A 17,835-nucleotide genomic window follows, 5' to 3' on the forward strand; every position below is an offset into this window, starting at 1 on the left:
ATGTCTGTATAGTTTTGATAGATACTGGTTCACAGGTCACCACCATCTCTGAAGGCTTCTACAGAGCCTACCTCCCTCACTTGCCACTCCACCAAATCAGCTCATTACTAGAGGTGCATGGAGCTGGGGGAGCCAAGCTAACCTTTCTGGGGTATGTTGAGGCTACTATTGCTATACCCCCTGACTTCATGGGTCAAGTTGTTAGATACCCATACTTGTTCTTGTAGTGCCCACCGCTGACCTTTTCTTTAAGGTGACAGCAACCCTGCTGACAAGGTATCTGGGAGTTCTTCTCCTTAGACCTTATACTGACTCAGAGCCGACCAGTCCTTGATTTAGCCCCTTAATGCTGAGCGCCAGACAGGGTAACAACAAGTGCCATCTTTTAACGTCTTTTGGTATGATGCGGCCTGGGATCGAACCCTGGACCTTCCACTCTCCGGGCGGACGCTCTACCTCAAGACCACTGAGGCGGTCGGAATGACCTGAACCAAACTGAAAACTAAATCAACAACTAAATCTATCACCATACCCCCTTCTTGCAACCAGATTATTACTGGCATTTGCAGGGCCAGTGCTCCACAGATTGGTATGGATTTTTGTGCCACACAGTCCATTCTTTCTGGTTCACATACCCTTGTTACTGGTGTGGTTGGGTTTCAGTGAAGCCACTCATTAACATGGGTCAAGGTTGAGGTCACTAACCTGTCCACCAAGGATGTTACAATTCCAGCCAAGACAGTACTTTGCTTTATCAATTGGAGCAAGCTTTTGTATTGGACAGCTTATCCCCTGAGGATGTCAGCAACACTGGCTGTCCACCTACCAAACGACCAAAAGAGTTATTTGATCCGCACCCTCTGGGTGATAATCACTCCCCGGATGAAATAACTCAAATGTGCTCTCTACTGAATGAGTTTGACAATGTGTTTAGCAAGTCGGATATGGAGATGGGACTAAGTGACTTGGTCACCCATCAAATAGAACTCACAGATGAGACTCCATTTAAATAAAAGCAACAAAACCCATTCCATATTCACAATAAGAAATCTCTGCCCAAACCAGAGTCGATTGTAAGACTCTGACATGTGTTTATGAATCACTAGCAGAAAGTGATGATACGAGGTGTTCACGAAAAAGTGAGCATATCCTGGCACCCTTTACAAACACATGCATTATATGTTGTCCTTTGTTTGCAGTGTAAAGTCAGCCAACTAACAACTTCCTACCCTTTGCAACCTCTTTGATTTCTCTAGCTTTACAAGGACTTGTCTATTTTTGGATACTTCCACCAACTTCACATCACTGTTTAGCATCTTGACTTTCTTTGACACCTGCCACATGCTACCTGTCTCCTGATTGGCCCTTTGGTCCACTTCTTTAAACTTCCTTTCTCACCTGCCCTCCTCATGCATTCTGCATGAACACTTTATGGAGGGAGGTCTCTTGTTTCCAGGTGAGAAACATTTCAATATTCTTTTTCCATCCTGTTCTAGAAACAAATATACTTACAGAAAGGGTGTCACAGCTTTTCATTAAAATAAAATATATACAATTACAATATTATTTAATTTATTCTATCTAAATATTTGTCAGTCCAGACATTTTAGTTTCATTTATTGAGCACCTGTACTACAACTGTGTGCTACCCCATATACATTATAAAGATTTCCTTTTGGCTTACATTGTATTAAGTATTAAAACTCTGCATCAACACTTATAGAGGGAGATCTCTTGTTTCTAGCTTCCATCCCATCATCTGACTACAGAATAAAACCATCACAACCATCCAGAACTGCCTCATGTTTTAGCTAGCAGCCCAGTGGCTGGACATTCCATAAAGCACGCCCGACTATATTTGAATGCATCCGTTTATATCAAACCACAGGAATTGTTGGTGCCATGTCTAAGGTAAAGGTCATCTTTGAGATTATTGTGAAACGGGCCCATTTCTGGTGTCCCCCGCCGTGATATTGCTGGAATATTGCTAAAAGCGATGTAAAACCATACTCACTCACTCACTCACTATTGTGAAATGGGGTTGTATCCATTGCCAGTTACTGTTGCACTTTTACTTGCACTTGGATAAAATATTAGATCTCGAGAAATTGTCTGGATTAAGGTCAAGATCTGGAAGTAATGATTTTGAGCTGTTCGTTTTGTGTTTTGTTTGTATGTTGTTGAATGCCAAACTCAGCAAAATTCCAGCTAAATGATGGCATGATGGTCCCTTAAAACTTTAGAAGCTTTGAGGAAATGGCGGTGTAGGGCTGCTGTTTTTATTAGTACTTGCAAATACCTCAAGTGTTTGGAACAGTAATGGAAACATCTAAATCTTTACATTTTATCACAGTATTACCTTTTCAGCTACTCTTGCATTTTCATTCCAAGGTATGAGCAGTGGAGATGATTACAAACTTGTTGTTTTTCATATACACAGCATACAGAGGTGATACATGAGTTTGAGATCTGCATTGAACGACCAAAACCAAGTGCTTTTGATGAGCTTATAGCCCTGTTGAAGAAGATTCTCAATTATTGCATCTGTGTGGTGACGTGTGGTTGTGTGGCACCACACAGATCTTCAAATGGAATAAATGGTGAAGAATATGGAACACTGCTGTTAGACGATGAAAGAATAGCTGTTGAAAATCTGCTTACATATTTGGAAACAGGTATGTTGTGAACACATAGAGGCTAGGGACATACATCACATGTAGGCTATCATCATTGACACACAAAAAGTCTTTTCCTAGCCTGTTACTGGTGTGTCCATGCATCCTCAAAACTTTCAGTCTACAGGACCACGTCATCTTTGACAACTAATAATGGATGGATGTATAATATGTCCCACAGTCAGGTTAATGTGACATAAAAGTCACAGATCAAGGCACTGCTCTAGAATAATTTCATAGTGACTTAATTGGTTTAGTCAGATAGTCAGTCATGCAGTGTTCCCACAAGATCGGGACTAGTGAAGGACTGATTTCCAGATGAATCAGCCACATTGAATGGACTTGAAGAAGTTTGTGTTTCAGAGAACTGCAATGATGCGGTGGTGTCCCCTCAGCATCTGCGAGCCCTCTGCATTCTAACATATTCTGACAACAATGATTTACAACGATCAGCAGCCCTGTGCTTTGCAGAGTTCAGTGAGAAGAGTAAGTTGTTTTCTTATTAAGTTATAGTTTCTCTGAGGGTTTGGTTTAAAATTTTCAACCTCCAGCAGCTGAGGAGAAGTGTTTAACTAGCTTTTGAAACATTTGAATGCAGGAAATACAAGAAAGAAGAAGAAAACATTGGGATACCTTTTAGTGAATCAACACAGTAGTCACGTTTAAAAAAAAGATTTGATAACAGTGGGCGTGAGAAAGACCACTTGCAGCATGCATACAGCTGAAATTATATTAACACTTAAACGCCCTTTCATCACCTGCCTGGGTGGCACAGTGTGTTACAATACTAAACATGATATATGAGGTTCCAGGATCGATTCATGTCATGGAATTTTCATGTGAAAACAATTGTGACTTTTAACCAGTTAAAACTCAACATTAGATGTGTATTAAAAGGGCTGTTTATACAATTCAACTGTAGAACCTCCAGCATGAAGATGTTTGCATTCGTAGGATAATCCCGAAATGGAATTCTTCAGTAGTACTATCTGCTCTCCTAGCTGAACCATTTGAACTCCTCCTAAATACTACATTGCTGCAAACATCAAAGAAAGTTGCCGTTTGATTAGCCATGGCTACAGCAGCTGGAGTCTCTGAACTTCATGCCTTGGACTACTCGAATCTCTACAGATCCTCATCGACATCGTTGTTTGTTTGTTTGTTGGTTCGCACTCAGCAATATTCCAGCTATATGACGGCGGTCTGTAAGTAATCAAGTCTGGACCAGACAATCCAGTAATTGATATAATGAGCATATTGGGATATGATGACATGCATCAACCAAGTCAGCCTGACCACCTGATCCTGTTAGTCGCCTCTTACGACAAGCATAGTCGCCTTTTACGGCAAGCATGGGTTGCTGAAGACCTATTCTACCCCAGATCTTCATGGCATCGTTGGAAAAGACCTACCATCTCATGTAAATCCATTCCGACAAGGACATCACTAAGGCCACGATCGTGGACTGGATTTTACTACTATTCCAGGCTTGTCTTGTGTGCATGAAATTAAAGCCCTGGTGTCATGGACTTTGGTTTCTGAACAACTGGTTGTTGCAGGATGTTAATTGGGCTCACACAACACCTTTATTAGCTTATATTTGAAAGACATACAGCCAGACCTTCAGAGCATATACTCCCTAGGTCCTGTTGTTGCAACTCAACAGGTACATTGTCAGGTAATAGTTTTCCTCTCTTCCATGAAATGAAGGGGTAGGGGATTTTCACCAGCAGCTACAGAAGGTAAGAACACCGATATCGTCAATGCCATTAAAAAGAAACCGGTGATGTCAAAGGGAGGAAATGACGAGATTAAACTGAAAGTGACATCAAAACCGGAAAGAGAAAGACAAGAAGTGACACCAAACCCAAAATTAATAAGCAAATGATGTCTTAGAAAGGTTCATGGAAAAATCATTAATAAGAATATCAGCAATATAATGGTAATTCAAGGGAAGCTATCACACTCTGACTGATTATTCCACTGCATGATTTTACAGGATTTACTGTCAACTATACAGGGTGTGTACTAGAGGCAAAAGCCACCTGCAATGATGTAATAAAGGTTGAGGATTCGTAGGAATTATCAAAGCTATCAAAGTTATAGTTATCATTGTTAATAATTCAGAGAATACTACCTCTATTACATCAGAAGTACCCCCTCCCACCTCCAAAAGTACAGTATTTATAGCAATAATGTAATAGAGGTAGTATTAATTTGACTTTTGATAATTGAGTTGTTTTTGCATTGTCAAAGCCTTGAGTTGACCTTACAGTATATTATTTAATATATCTTGGTGAAATTTAATGTAATCTAAAAGAATATGACAAATATTGTGTCTTGGAAATAGGTCAAAGTGACCTACTACTCTCATCAAAAGAATATCACCACTTTTCATACATAAGTGTCAACATCCTGTGACACTATACATGGATAAGGCTTAAAAAGCATCTGCTGGAAATGGTAACATACTTTAAGAATCCCCTTCACCGCGTCCTAGACCTTATAGGAAGGTATCAGAAGCTATTCAGGATGTGGCCCTACGAAAGATTACATGTACCAAGTTCCACTGACTAAATGTAAATGCGGGTACCGAAACCAAAACTAATGTTGTTACACTGGAAGTGCATATACCGGTAATTCACTTTCTTATTGAGATATGTAGAGACTTTCTCAAGACCTACTGCATTAGAAATTGGCTTCTCCAACCAAAGATGAAAGTACTAGGCTGGATATGCAAATAACTATCTTAGGTAGCTATGAAAAGCTGAAGGCATGGGACTTTCTGTTTTGAAGCAATGGATCATTGGGCATGTGTTTTCCTGAAATATCAGAAATTTATGAAACCAAAACTGCAAATAGCTTTCTTATAAAGGTTGCTAGATGTATTAGATTATTTAATAGTTGTACTTTATTAGGCATGTGTTTTTGCAAACTCGTCGATCCTCTGGAGTGCTTAACAGAGTACATTACATAAACATCATTTGTTGAGATGTTACACGAAATACATCTTTGAGAAATGTATTCTCCAAGGTATAGAATATCTTCCAACATTTGTTCTTAATGTCAATCTTCAGTGTGCGGACCACTCACAACAGAAATGGCTGTCCCTCTTGTCCAGCTGCTCCATTCAGCTGATGTACAAGTACAGAGAGTGGCAAGTCATACTGTCAGCAAGTTTTTAGTAGTGCCATATGGTGAGTATTTTGTCTGTCAACTGCCTTTTCTTTTTCCAAATGTCCGTCTTCTGCACTCCCCCTTTCCCACTGTATATCTACAGTACCGCCTCCGTGGTATAGCGAATAGAGCATCTGCCTTGGGAGCGGAAGGTCTGGGGTTCAAATCCTAGCTGCATCATACCAAAAGATGTTAAAGATGGTACTGTTACCCTGCCTAGAGCTCGACACTAAGGGGATTTAAACAAGGACCAGTCGGCTAAGAGTCAGTATACGGTGTGTTAGGGGTAGGTACCAACAAACGGGCAACACCAGGGGCTGTACAGGACGTCCACGAGTAACGCTGATTCAAAATAATCCATCTGGATAAATAATCGTATCCATCTAGGTCATCTGCATAATTGGTTTACTTTCACAGCTCGCAGCATCCTTGACTTATGTATGATTAGTGCAAGGACTGTGAGGAACTGATTACAAGAGCACCTGACCAAGATGTCCAGCTGTGTGTCCAATTTTGCTATCGGGTCATCGAACCACATGCTTGTCATGGTCAAGACAACATCTGAGGTTCAGGTTATAGAACCGCAGGTTGGTCCTCCTCACAAGTAAGTTCAGGTCATCAGTGGCAGTTTGACCGGTGTTTGGTACTGTGACGAAGTTAACCATCCACATGTGCTCAAGTTCCTTCAGACTCAATCATGTTGCACTTGTTGTCACAGACTTCATTGGACAACAGAACATCCCCACACTCCCTTGGCCATGTGTAGGATGAAATGAATACAAATATAGCGACAAAACCCTTTCCATATCAAGCACTGTACAATTCCGACTGTGTCATGAGCATGTGTTTATGAATCACTATCAAATAGCAATGATACCAGATTTCGTGAAAAGGTGAGTGTATCCAGCCCCACCGGCGGCACCCATCACAAACACATGTGAAGGCAAGTCAATTGTTCACCTGAAAAAACACAGGAACATATGGTACAAGTCCAAATTGGGAATTCGCACATCATTTTTTGTCAGTGATGCATCAAATTTGGAAATGTCCTCCACTTGTCTACCATAAAACATTTTGAAAGCTTCACTGAGGCCTTGAATTTTGTAACCTTGATCAAACAACTTCTGAGCAAGAGTCGTATGACGCTCTTTGAAATCTTGGTAGAAAGAGCATACTCGATGTGTATCTCAAAAGTTGTGAAACATAAACACAAAAGGCTGTAGCTGCTTGAATATTGCTTGACATGAAGGGAAAGTTGACCATTGGAAAGTTGAAGTCATCCCTCTTGTCATACAGTCTTGTGGAGAGTGTTTTGTAACTCTGAATCTTTATGCAAAGATCTAAATATGAAACAAATGAGGCGGTCTCACTGGTCTCCTTTATTTCTAGTCCAGGTGGGTAAATCAGTGGAAAGGAATTGGCTATTTGATGGTTATTGAACTAAACTGACGGGCAAAAGAAACTATACCAAAGAATTGTTTATTTAATAAATATCACATCAGCACTGAACTGGAGTTTTCATTGACAAACAAAATCGCATGAACGCAGCTTCATCATTACTGAGTTTTAAAAATCCTGCTGCTTCCCGAATATAGACTTTATCAAGCTTTTTTCATTCAAAATGGGATGCACGTTCATCACGACAAAATGGCTCGGAACGGTATAAAATCCGCCAATCTGTATGTTTTACACCACAATTGTACCGACCACAACAGCTGACATGCCGAGACTGACCGCACAAGAGCGAGAGAGAGCAATTGGGATGTTGCAGTTGGGAGCACGCCATGCCCATGTTGCTCGCATCTTCAACTGCACCAGAACAACGATAACGAGGCTGCAGACACGACTCACACAAACAGGTCGTACAGATGACAGGCCAAGAAGTGGAAGACCCAGGGTCACAACCGCCAATGAAGATCGGTACCTCCGCATCTTACATCTACGCAATCGTTTCGTCACTGTGACATCATCGGCAGCCACAGCCTTACTTCATGTGGTCAGCAGAAGGACAGTTGCCAGGCGTCTTCGACAACACGGTATTCGGGCCTACGGGCCCTTCCGCTGGATGAACTTAAGCCGTCGTGACCGACATAACCGCCTCCATTGGGCAAGAATGGTACAGCGGTGACAAAACAGGAACTGGCAATGAATTCTATTCTCTGATGAGAGCAGGTTCCAGTTGTATCGAGCTGATGGCCGGCCGTGTGCGTGTGTATCGTTGGAGAGGAGAGAGAACAGCCCAATGTTGTGTTCAGGAGACACATTCGGTGGTGGAAGCGTCAAGGTCTGGGGTGGGATTTGCAGGGACCGTACAACAGACCTGGTTGTCTTTGACCGTAATTTAAATGCTCAAGTCTACATCGACCTTTTGCAATTGCCAGTAAGGTCGCCTGACTTAACATCCATTGAGCACTTGTGGGACTATCTGGACAGACAAATAAGGGAAAGAAATCCCCCTCCGCCAAGTCATCAAACGTTGATTCAGGCACTGTTGGAAGAATGGCGAGCCATCCCCAATGACGTCATCAGGGATCTTGTAAACTCCGTGCGGCGACGTGTCCAAGCCTGTATTCAGAGCAATGGAGGCCATACAAGATACTGACAGTAATGCATTTGTCAAAAAAATGCGTTTTCTGTTTTCGTTCAGATGATTTGTTTATTTTGCAAATTGACATTTACCCCCTGTGTCATTCCTTACCTGATATTGAAGTTCCTGTAAATGCCACCTTTGTGGAATTTGAATCAGAACATTGTCAGATAAATTTTCTTTCCAACTCGCAACACTATTTTTGTGATATATTTGATAATGTTGTCAACACCAAATCAATGTTGGTATAGTTTCTTTTGCCCGTCAGTTTATATCAGATCATCAATATACTGAAGCTGAAGTTCAACTTCTTGGCCAAATTATCTTGTTTAGACTTGTCCAATACAGGCAGAAATTCCGATTCAAATGCATAAAGCAACAGATCCGCAAGAAGGGGGGGAGCACAATTGGTGCCCATGATGATGCCTACTCCTTGCCTAAATATCTTGCGCCCAAATTTTACATAGATGTTAGCAATGAGGAATTGCAGCATTTCACATATTGTTTTCTCAGTAAACTTCAGATGGCATTTGCTTTCATTTTTCATAAATTGTCCTGAACCTCTGAATATAGATTCATAACTGTTTCTGTGTTCACCATGTTTTGTAACAAAAGCCCCATGGATTAAGGAATGAAGTTTTGCCTTAAATTTATCATGTTCTTTTGTGGTGTACAAAGTTGAAAAATCAAATGTTTTGACAGAATTGAACTTGGTTAATTTCTGTGATTGCAAAAAATCAAGCAAATCCTTTGAGTTTTTGAGAATCCACATGGTATTAATTCCACTTGTCTCAAATATTTTCTGTGAATATGAAGAAAGTCCATCCTTGATTGTATTAAGGATTATGGTTAGTCTTTGAGATAGGGATTTGGTGGTACATTTGATTTACCCAGCAATGTGTTTCTCTTTGTACGGATTTTTATGGAGCTTTGGAATCCAGTACAAAAGAGGATGGACCTGTCTTCAGGTTTTAGAGTCAAGTCTAAAGTTGACAGTACTGATTTATCGTTTTGGCAGATTTCTTCCTCATTTAGCATACTGGCCTTATATGTGGCTTTATTTGAAATGTCATTTATGCCAAGTTCTTGGATCAAACAATTAATGTAGTGATGCTTACATACAATGGTTATGTTATTTGAGGCTTTGTTAGTGGGAACAACTACAAACTTTTCATGTAAGGCAGCCAGACTTTGGATGACAGCTTGCTGGGACAGAATAGGTTTATTCCAATTCTGTTTCCTCTTTGTGCTTTCTACCAATGACAACATCACGCACTGACTTCCAAAACAACCAGTGACATTGGTCCAGCTGTGACAGGCCTTTATCCAGATCTTGAATGACATCCCACAAGCCTGTTTCAACTATCGTGTGTCATGAATGAGGTGCCGTTGTCAAGCTTGTGTCATTGTTTAGAAGATAAATACTATGTGTGTGTCTATTTCCGGGATTTTATAGAGGATTTGCATCTTGGAAATTTTCTTTCGAGCCCCTCAAGCTAACGCTTTCGGGTCTCGAGATGAATTTCCAAGATGCAAATACTCGATAAAATCCCGGAAATAGACGCACACATAGTATTTATCGATATTGTAAATCTATTGTTATATTTAGAAAAAAAACATGCGCACTCTTTAACACCTCATACTTACTCTGTTGTGAGGCGTCAACATCAAACGTTCTGTCGCTGCTATGGTAATTGTGATTTTAGTAATTAACGTACAACGGTAATGAGACGCAAATACCATCACGTATATTTCAGCTGCGATACCTACATCCTTGAATTCCTCATACATTTTAGAATCAAATGCCAAATGGTCTTTGTCACCAATACAAATTGTCTAGATGTAATGAAGCAAAATAAATGAGGTGTGAAAACGAACACTGAAATAACTGCACTTGTTGGAAATGTAAACAAAGCCATTCGTCTATTCGTTGAGTACATTGGCTCGAGATCTGCATTTTCAGAATATACACGGTAAGAAAGAATAGTAGGAAGAATTAGGGAATTAAACATATATACATTGCAATAATTTGATATTTTCAACAGAACTTGTCGAAGTTCCCGTCCTGTGTGACGCCATGACTGACAACAACAACAAAAAACAGTACACAGATTGTCAGAATGTTTCTGATTACTTACATGTCACATTTATGTATATACGAACCCTGAATCAACGAAAGTCCCCTCGTAAAATCCCGCGCACTGTTGACAGTCAACACGCCATTTTGTAAAATTCGGTCACCGGTAGTGATGTCAAACTTCAACATATTTGTTGTACATATTTGGTAATTTCTCTGAGGTGAAGGTCCTTGAATGAAAGTACACATGATCATTGTTAACTGCTTTTTACTGTTTCATGATGTAGATCTTGCATATCTTTCGTACATTTTTTTCACACAATTAATTTATTTTTGGATATTAATCAATGTTCAATGTGATATCATACGTAGATATAGGCCACAACATATATGAACGTTTGATAATCTCCTGTTTGTTTGAACAATGTTCACATATGAAGTTGATAAGTTTATAGTGTCGTATACGATATTTCTTTAATTTGAACAAGTGTACATGTGACATTTCATTTAAATTTCATCTTGTATGTATTTTTAGGGAGTGTAATAGTCAATATTATAAGTTCATATGAATAGTGTCCATGAATAGCCGTTTCATTTTATTTTATAACTAAAACTGACGATATAACTTAACCAAAATTGATATTATTTTTCGTTAAATTATATGCACACATTTCTTGAAGAATTGGCTTGGTCTTGGAATTTGTTTATGCCGTTTGATATACAGAACAGTGATATCTGAGGATTCGCCAGGAGCGCGTTAGTCGCTATGGTGATTGTGATTTTGGTAATTATTTCATTATTATTTTTTTTAATTAAAAATTTAAAATCCCAATAATTCCCATGAATAGAGAAAATCAAAATATTTGTTATGAATGTTAATTTTGTAATTCAATTTGCGTCCATTGTTAGTATGCAAAAAATGCTGAGTAATTATGTATTCCTACACAGTGATTCGGTCGCTTGCTTCAGGGAATGCAAATCATATTTTCACCCTTTGACATTTGGTCACGGGACCCAAATTAGCCAATCACAACACAGAACACACTTTCTATAGGTTTACAATAATGGTTAAAGTGGCTGTATGTGCAGTTAATAGTGGGGCCCAACATGTATATGGTCAACCTTTTTTAAATTATGACCTTCTATGCATGACAAAGAATCAAAGAAGTTGCTATCCATAAAAAGTGTCATGTACTCATAATATTCTCTTATCCCTCCTCAACAGTGTGCAATATTCTTTGCTTTCATTATATGACAGTGTAGAACATTGTGAAAACAATAATCTCCAGAACACAACCTCCAACCACCTCACTCCCAACATGTTCCTGTAGTACTCATCATCATTTTTCCCTTCATCACTAGTTGTGAACACACGTGTTTGCTTCCACTCCTCATTTACAATTGGATTTGTTTATCATTTTGATTTGAATCGAATATCTCCGTATGTACATTTATCTACAGGTCCCTTATCAATAAATATATCAAATAAACAGCTATTTACCTTCTGCACATATTTCTTTCCCTGCCATTGTTAACATAAAACTTGGCACCTTAAGGCTATCTTTTGGTTTCCGTGTCTTGTGTTTTTATACCTCCCACGTTTTAAAGCAAATGGCTGTGATTCATGGCTGTGCTCATGATATTGCCTTGCATCCCATTGTGTCCATTTCTCCATATGCCTCATCCGACACCGTATACACAGATGCAGCTACAGGGTTATCAGCCTTGGATGTAAGGTTATCACCCTACTTATCCACAGCCATTCCAGGTGCCCTCCACCTGGCCTATTTCATTTTTCTGACAGCAAGTGCAAGCTCTTCTGCCACCATTGCCTTTTCAGGCGCCACCTTTGCCTCCTCGGGCACTGCCTGTTCCCACATCTTCTTAGGATGCTCATATTGACATGGACGTCAGTTCGGAACTACCACTCTTGTCTCCTGGGGGTATCCCCTTCCTTAGGTCATCGGCCGTCACGCCTGATCAGGCGTCTAGGGTTGCTTGTGCCTCGGGCTCTCCTCCTCGGCAGATCCCGTTCGTCGTCTCCAAGTTTATGTGTTCTTCGCCGAGGTCCTCCACCTGTTTTTTGGCACCTGGTGTTGCTACCTCTGAGGCTGAGCAACTGCCACTCTAAGCCTCAAAAGGATCAGATCCTGTGGATCATGGATGTCCTGAAACTCGAGGAGCCTGTCCCACTCCCTTCTGCAAAATGCTCTTTCAAACCAAAGAGTACCACGCCATCTTACACAGTCTCTGTTCATCATTTGGTTGATGGTATTCCTGCGCTGTTGCAGTAGGCCTGCATAAAGTTGCCCTTAAGGGTTTGCTTCCCCAAACCGCCATCACATCGTCCTGCTTTAAATTGCATGTGATTTCATTTCCAATTTTTGCGCCTCCCCTTGATGTTCCTTATATCCGTGGATTCTGACATTTGTTTGTCGCTCCTACCATTGTCGCTTACAGGGGCACTGATCTAAAGCAATTCCCCGGGACTGGTTGTTGCCTTTGTTATTGTTTTTTCCCGTGAGTACCCGGATGTATAGCAGAAATCTAGACTAGTTCGCGACCTCTGCTGCGCCATTCGTAAGCGCATTAGTTACTTTTATGGGTAGTAATAAGGGCGTATGGTCACATTGATCAACAAAATGAAATACAGTTTTCGAGTTAATAAGGAACTGTAGGTATATTTGTGGGAAGCATCGGTTATGGTGACGAAGTTTTGATAAGTCACTTGCTTGGTAATTTTGCGATTTTCGTTTACACTATTTTAACTTGCAACACAAAGTAAATGTTTCACCTGAGCATTGCTTTTTTTTATATAGTGTATATTTTTTTACTGTCAAAATGTGTAACATTTTAAAATTTGTTAAACGCCTCAATATTCAGTTATTTTACAAAGTGACTGAAAAACATTTCCATCTGTATTATTATGATAACGAATTCCAAACATTTTGATGTTAATGTCATCACCATGAGACTGAAAATGTTACGTTGAAAAGTACATTTCTATATTGTTTGGCTTCTAATTCTACATAATAATCTGTTGTGATGTTTTTAGGCCCTTTTGATTGTCTTAAAATTTGGTCAATCTGGACAGCTTTTTCAGTCAAAATGACTGAAATATTTACACATTTTATAAATTGCCTGAGAGAAACACATTTTACAAATTGACGGTAATATATACACGCTTACAAAGGAAAAGACTTGTGAAATCAACGTCTATCGCGCATTGAAGAATTTCCTAACCAAGACGTAGAGGAACAAGAACGAATCGGTTCAATGCTACAGCAAATGAAGGAAAACAAAATGCAATACCATAATTACAACCTACCAAATTCATGTGTATAAATTATAGGCAGCTTCCTTGTTCGAGGAATGTATCCGTGAATATCCACACTAAGGAACAATATCCCACTTGTCTGCAGCTGTACAAAGAAACTTATTGTCTATAGATCTGTAACAATCAAATATTTTAAAAGATGTATATCGTATCAGGATATTATAAGCCGTGTTCGTTTCTCAACTGATCACTTAGATTGTTTCAGGTGTTTCACATAGGTGTCAAGTCTCAAGGGTCGGCTGAGAAAGCCCACGTGACAACTATTTTCATAACGTCCACGGTTCTTAAAAAATCCATTGAGTGATAGATAACAATGAGCAATCAATCAACGTATTATCAGTTAACCCTTTGAACAAAGTATGTTGTTTTTACATCGGCACTTCACGCCATGATATGAGTGTATTCCCTTTGTTTTAGTAAACCTAGACATGTAAACACTCACTTTTGACATATCCACTGTGCAAGATAACAGTGATTAATCAATCAATGTATTTTCTGTTAATCCTTTGATGACTAGGAACGATCCGTTGATTTACAAAAAAAAGTAAATCAACTGATCATTCATCTCTTGCTGGGCTGCCACGTGCATATTACATAACACACATTTCACCTCACTTCAAACCTGAAATCCGAAAATGCTTTCACTGCATGTATACTTTTTTTTATTATTAAAATATAACCATCTGGGGTATTTCAATATGACGACATCTGATGAGCTCCGCCGTTCTTTTTGTCTGTTTGTTTAGGCTGAAGAAATTAATTAACATGCGCCCTTTGTCGAAATCTTTATAGATCACAGTTAACCAATCAGTGTTCAAAAATGAGTAAAACAAATATTGCCTCCAGCCTCCAAGTTTATTTAGCTGTCCTTGCAGACGGTAGCCCAGTCTCTGGTCCCGCTCAATTGTGTTGTGTATCATCCGGGTACTCACGGGGAAAAAACAATAACAAAGGCAACAACCAGTCCGGGGAATGGCGTAAGATCAGTGCCCCTTTAATGCAACTTTCGTCCAGGCTTAAGTTAAACTTATGTGTGTATTGCCCTCAGCTCTTGATGAAATCATTCGTCTCTTGGAGTACTTAGCTCCACTCCTTATGCACGCCACGGCCTCCCTCCTCCTTATGCATCGCCAGGCCTATATTGAGGAGGTTGGTTGGCACCCGTCTCTTCTGTTATTACTTATTACGTCAACCCTGGTCTGCTGAGAAGCTCTTCAATAACAAGTTTCAGGAGGTTCACAAGAAATCTGTCTCAACTGCACAGCCTGAAGCCACTGTTCAGGCATGACAGGTGTGTATTAACCGCCTGGGTACCCAGTACACACGGAGGATGCCACATCAACCTAAGGCTATGCACCTCCATCATGCTCAACCTTCATCACAGGCCGCATCTTCCCAGTCATATAAGGCCAAGTCAACAAGAGGTCACACTCAGCCCTCCTCCTCAGGCACTCGGGACAGGGGCAGAGGACGCCACTTCGGCGCCAAGCACGACTGGCAGTCATTCTCCTTACCATGTCCATCACAGGTAGTCCCTCCTCACAACTCTCCTGTCGACAGTTCTGAAAAAATTGGAATCAACTCTTCTCGGACTGATAGGTTATATCACCACTGCTCCTGAACTCGCTGCTATCTTACGGGGTTACTGTAAGGCCGATCATCGATTAAAGTTTCGACCTCCATCCTGGGACTTGGGACTAGTTCAACGTCGCCTCCTTGTTTTATTCCTACGAACCTCCAACCTGGAATTTATGCCTCTTATGCCTTTCTTCTGTCCTTGGCCACTGCTCTTGATGTCACCCAAATCAAATTTGACCATGGTCCACGTGCAGAGGTACCTCTTGGCTTAATGTAGGACTTTATTGCCAAAAATCAATTGCCAGGCGGATCTCACTTTCACTATCGCCCCACTGCCTAACACCATTGGGACTAGTGATACAGAGGACATCTCCCTATTTCCAGTTCGTATGTTATGTCATTATATTGACATCACTTGTCGTTTTCGGCATCTTAGTAAACGTCTTTTCCTCCCGACCACTGAGGAGGGTCGCCGAACTATCTTGAACTATGCTCTGGTGAACCATTACTCAGGCTAATGCCCATGCTGGTTTGGATCCACCTAGAGCTTCCCATCCACATGAAATTTGGGAATCCACAATGGCACTTCACACAAACAGCGCTGTCACAGACATTGTCCAAGGTTGTTTTTTGGCAAACCGACTTCTACCTCTGGGATCTGTCAGTTGAGGATGTCGAGGGAGTCCACCTGCTAGGTCCTCTCGTCTTTGTGAGGCAACTTGCCGCCCCTCCCCATGGCCTTTGACGAATTGGATTGGAGTTCCTGCCATTACCAGTACGCCTGCATGTTTGTTCGGAATGATTACATTTAACTCCGTACCAGGGTACTAATTATTGTGAAGGTAACTACAGTTCCCAATCTTTCGAGTAGCTCCAGTTGCAATGTAATGTCATACCCAGTCTGACTATAAATCAGGCATGGTGGTGATGTATTATGGGACTAGTTGAACACACCCCTGGTTTGAAGACAAAATGGCAGTCTAGTCTAGATCATGCTCTGGCCTGACTACTCAATCACATATGGGGATATCCAGTTGGTTCAACCCTTTGACCTGCCGTGGTATAATTGCAAACTGTTGTGGAGGGACAAGTTAAAAGATATAGGGAATCAGAGTATTCCCCTTATTTATATACTTATCCTGACACAACAGGTCATGATTGCCCGCCTGTCCATCCTCTCAACGTTTGGATGCGCTTGTCTGTGGGCGATCGTTGATAAAAAAGATGAGTGGTGCAGGAACATGCTAGGAGCGAGGTGGTCAGGGGATGTTTTCTGCTTATTGTTGTTTTCACAATGTTCTCCACTGTTATATAATCTAAGCAAATAGGAATATTGCATACTGTTGTGTTAGGATAAATATAAAACTATGGGGAATACTCTGATTCCCTATGTTTTCTGAACTTCTAAATCACTATCAAAGACTTCATACTGACCTTAACTTATTCCAGCAATTACTAAGCCTTACCGTTGAAAATGGTGTCAGTATGTTGTGCTGATAAGTACTGTCCACCCTTCCTTCCACAATATGGAGTGGGGTTTGCTCAGTCATAGTCGATCAGACTAATGAGCAAGACTGCATGATTATTTGCCTTAGGAGGCTTGATAAACATGCAGGCTGCATGCTTGTCACATCCTGGGGAAGCTTAACATCTTGGCAGACAGCTTATCACACCAGGGAACATAGTGCCATGGAATGGTCTTTTCAACCAGACATTTTCAGTTGTATAGCATTGGTGTGGGACACACAACACCTGGATTTGTTTTCCACATGTCTCAACAACAAGCTCACGGGGTCAAGTACTGGATCCTCAAGCTTTCCAAGTAGATGCGCTTTCCATCGATTGAACGGGAATGTTTTCGTATGACTTCCCACTATTCGTTTACACTTTTTTGATATATAACAACTAAATATTTCACCTGAACATTGCTTATTTTATCATGTGTATATGTTACAGTCAGTGTGTAAAATGACTAAAATATTTACTACGGCAATTTAGTAAAATGCCTAAATATTCAGTTATATTACAAATTGACTGAAAAATTTAATTATGATAACAAATTCGAAACATTTGGTGTTTAATTTCATCACCAAGTGACTGAAAAGATTAAAAGAAAATGAATGTCAAAGTACATTTCTATATATTTACCTTCTGATCCAAGCATTAATGTTTATTGTGATGTTTTTAAGCTCTTTTGAATGTCTAATTTTTAGTCAATCTGTTAAATAAATGGACAAATTTTTCAGTCAATTTCAGTAAAATGACTGAAATATTTGGACATGATATAAATTGCCTGAATGAATCAAATTTTACACATACTGTAACATGTACATGCCTACAAACGAAAAGGAGTGTTTAAACATTGACTTAGTGTTGTCTATCTCACATTGAAGAACTAGTGAGT

General features: G+C 40.2%; 1 protein-coding gene across 3 annotated transcripts in view; it reads left to right on the forward strand.

Moving 5' to 3' along the window:
- Nucleotides 1-17,835, forward strand: part of LOC124115359 (vacuolar protein 8-like) — a 376,809-nt gene that overhangs the window by 3,474 nt on the left and 355,500 nt on the right. For all 3 annotated transcript variants that reach the window (XM_046476306.2, XM_046476308.2, XM_046476307.2), the window contains exons 2-4: nucleotides 2,441-2,675; nucleotides 3,039-3,161; nucleotides 5,753-5,872. In XM_046476306.2, coding sequence (XP_046332262.2) covers nucleotides 2,441-2,675; nucleotides 3,039-3,161; nucleotides 5,753-5,872 — 478 coding nt within the window. The remainder of the gene's footprint in view (nucleotides 1-2,440; nucleotides 2,676-3,038; nucleotides 3,162-5,752; nucleotides 5,873-17,835) is intronic.

Source organism: Haliotis rufescens, unplaced genomic scaffold (genome assembly GCF_023055435.1).
Source record: "Haliotis rufescens isolate VD_foot unplaced genomic scaffold, xgHalRufe1.0.p SCAF_1, whole genome shotgun sequence".
NCBI classification, from domain to species: domain Eukaryota; kingdom Metazoa; phylum Mollusca; class Gastropoda; order Lepetellida; family Haliotidae; genus Haliotis; species Haliotis rufescens.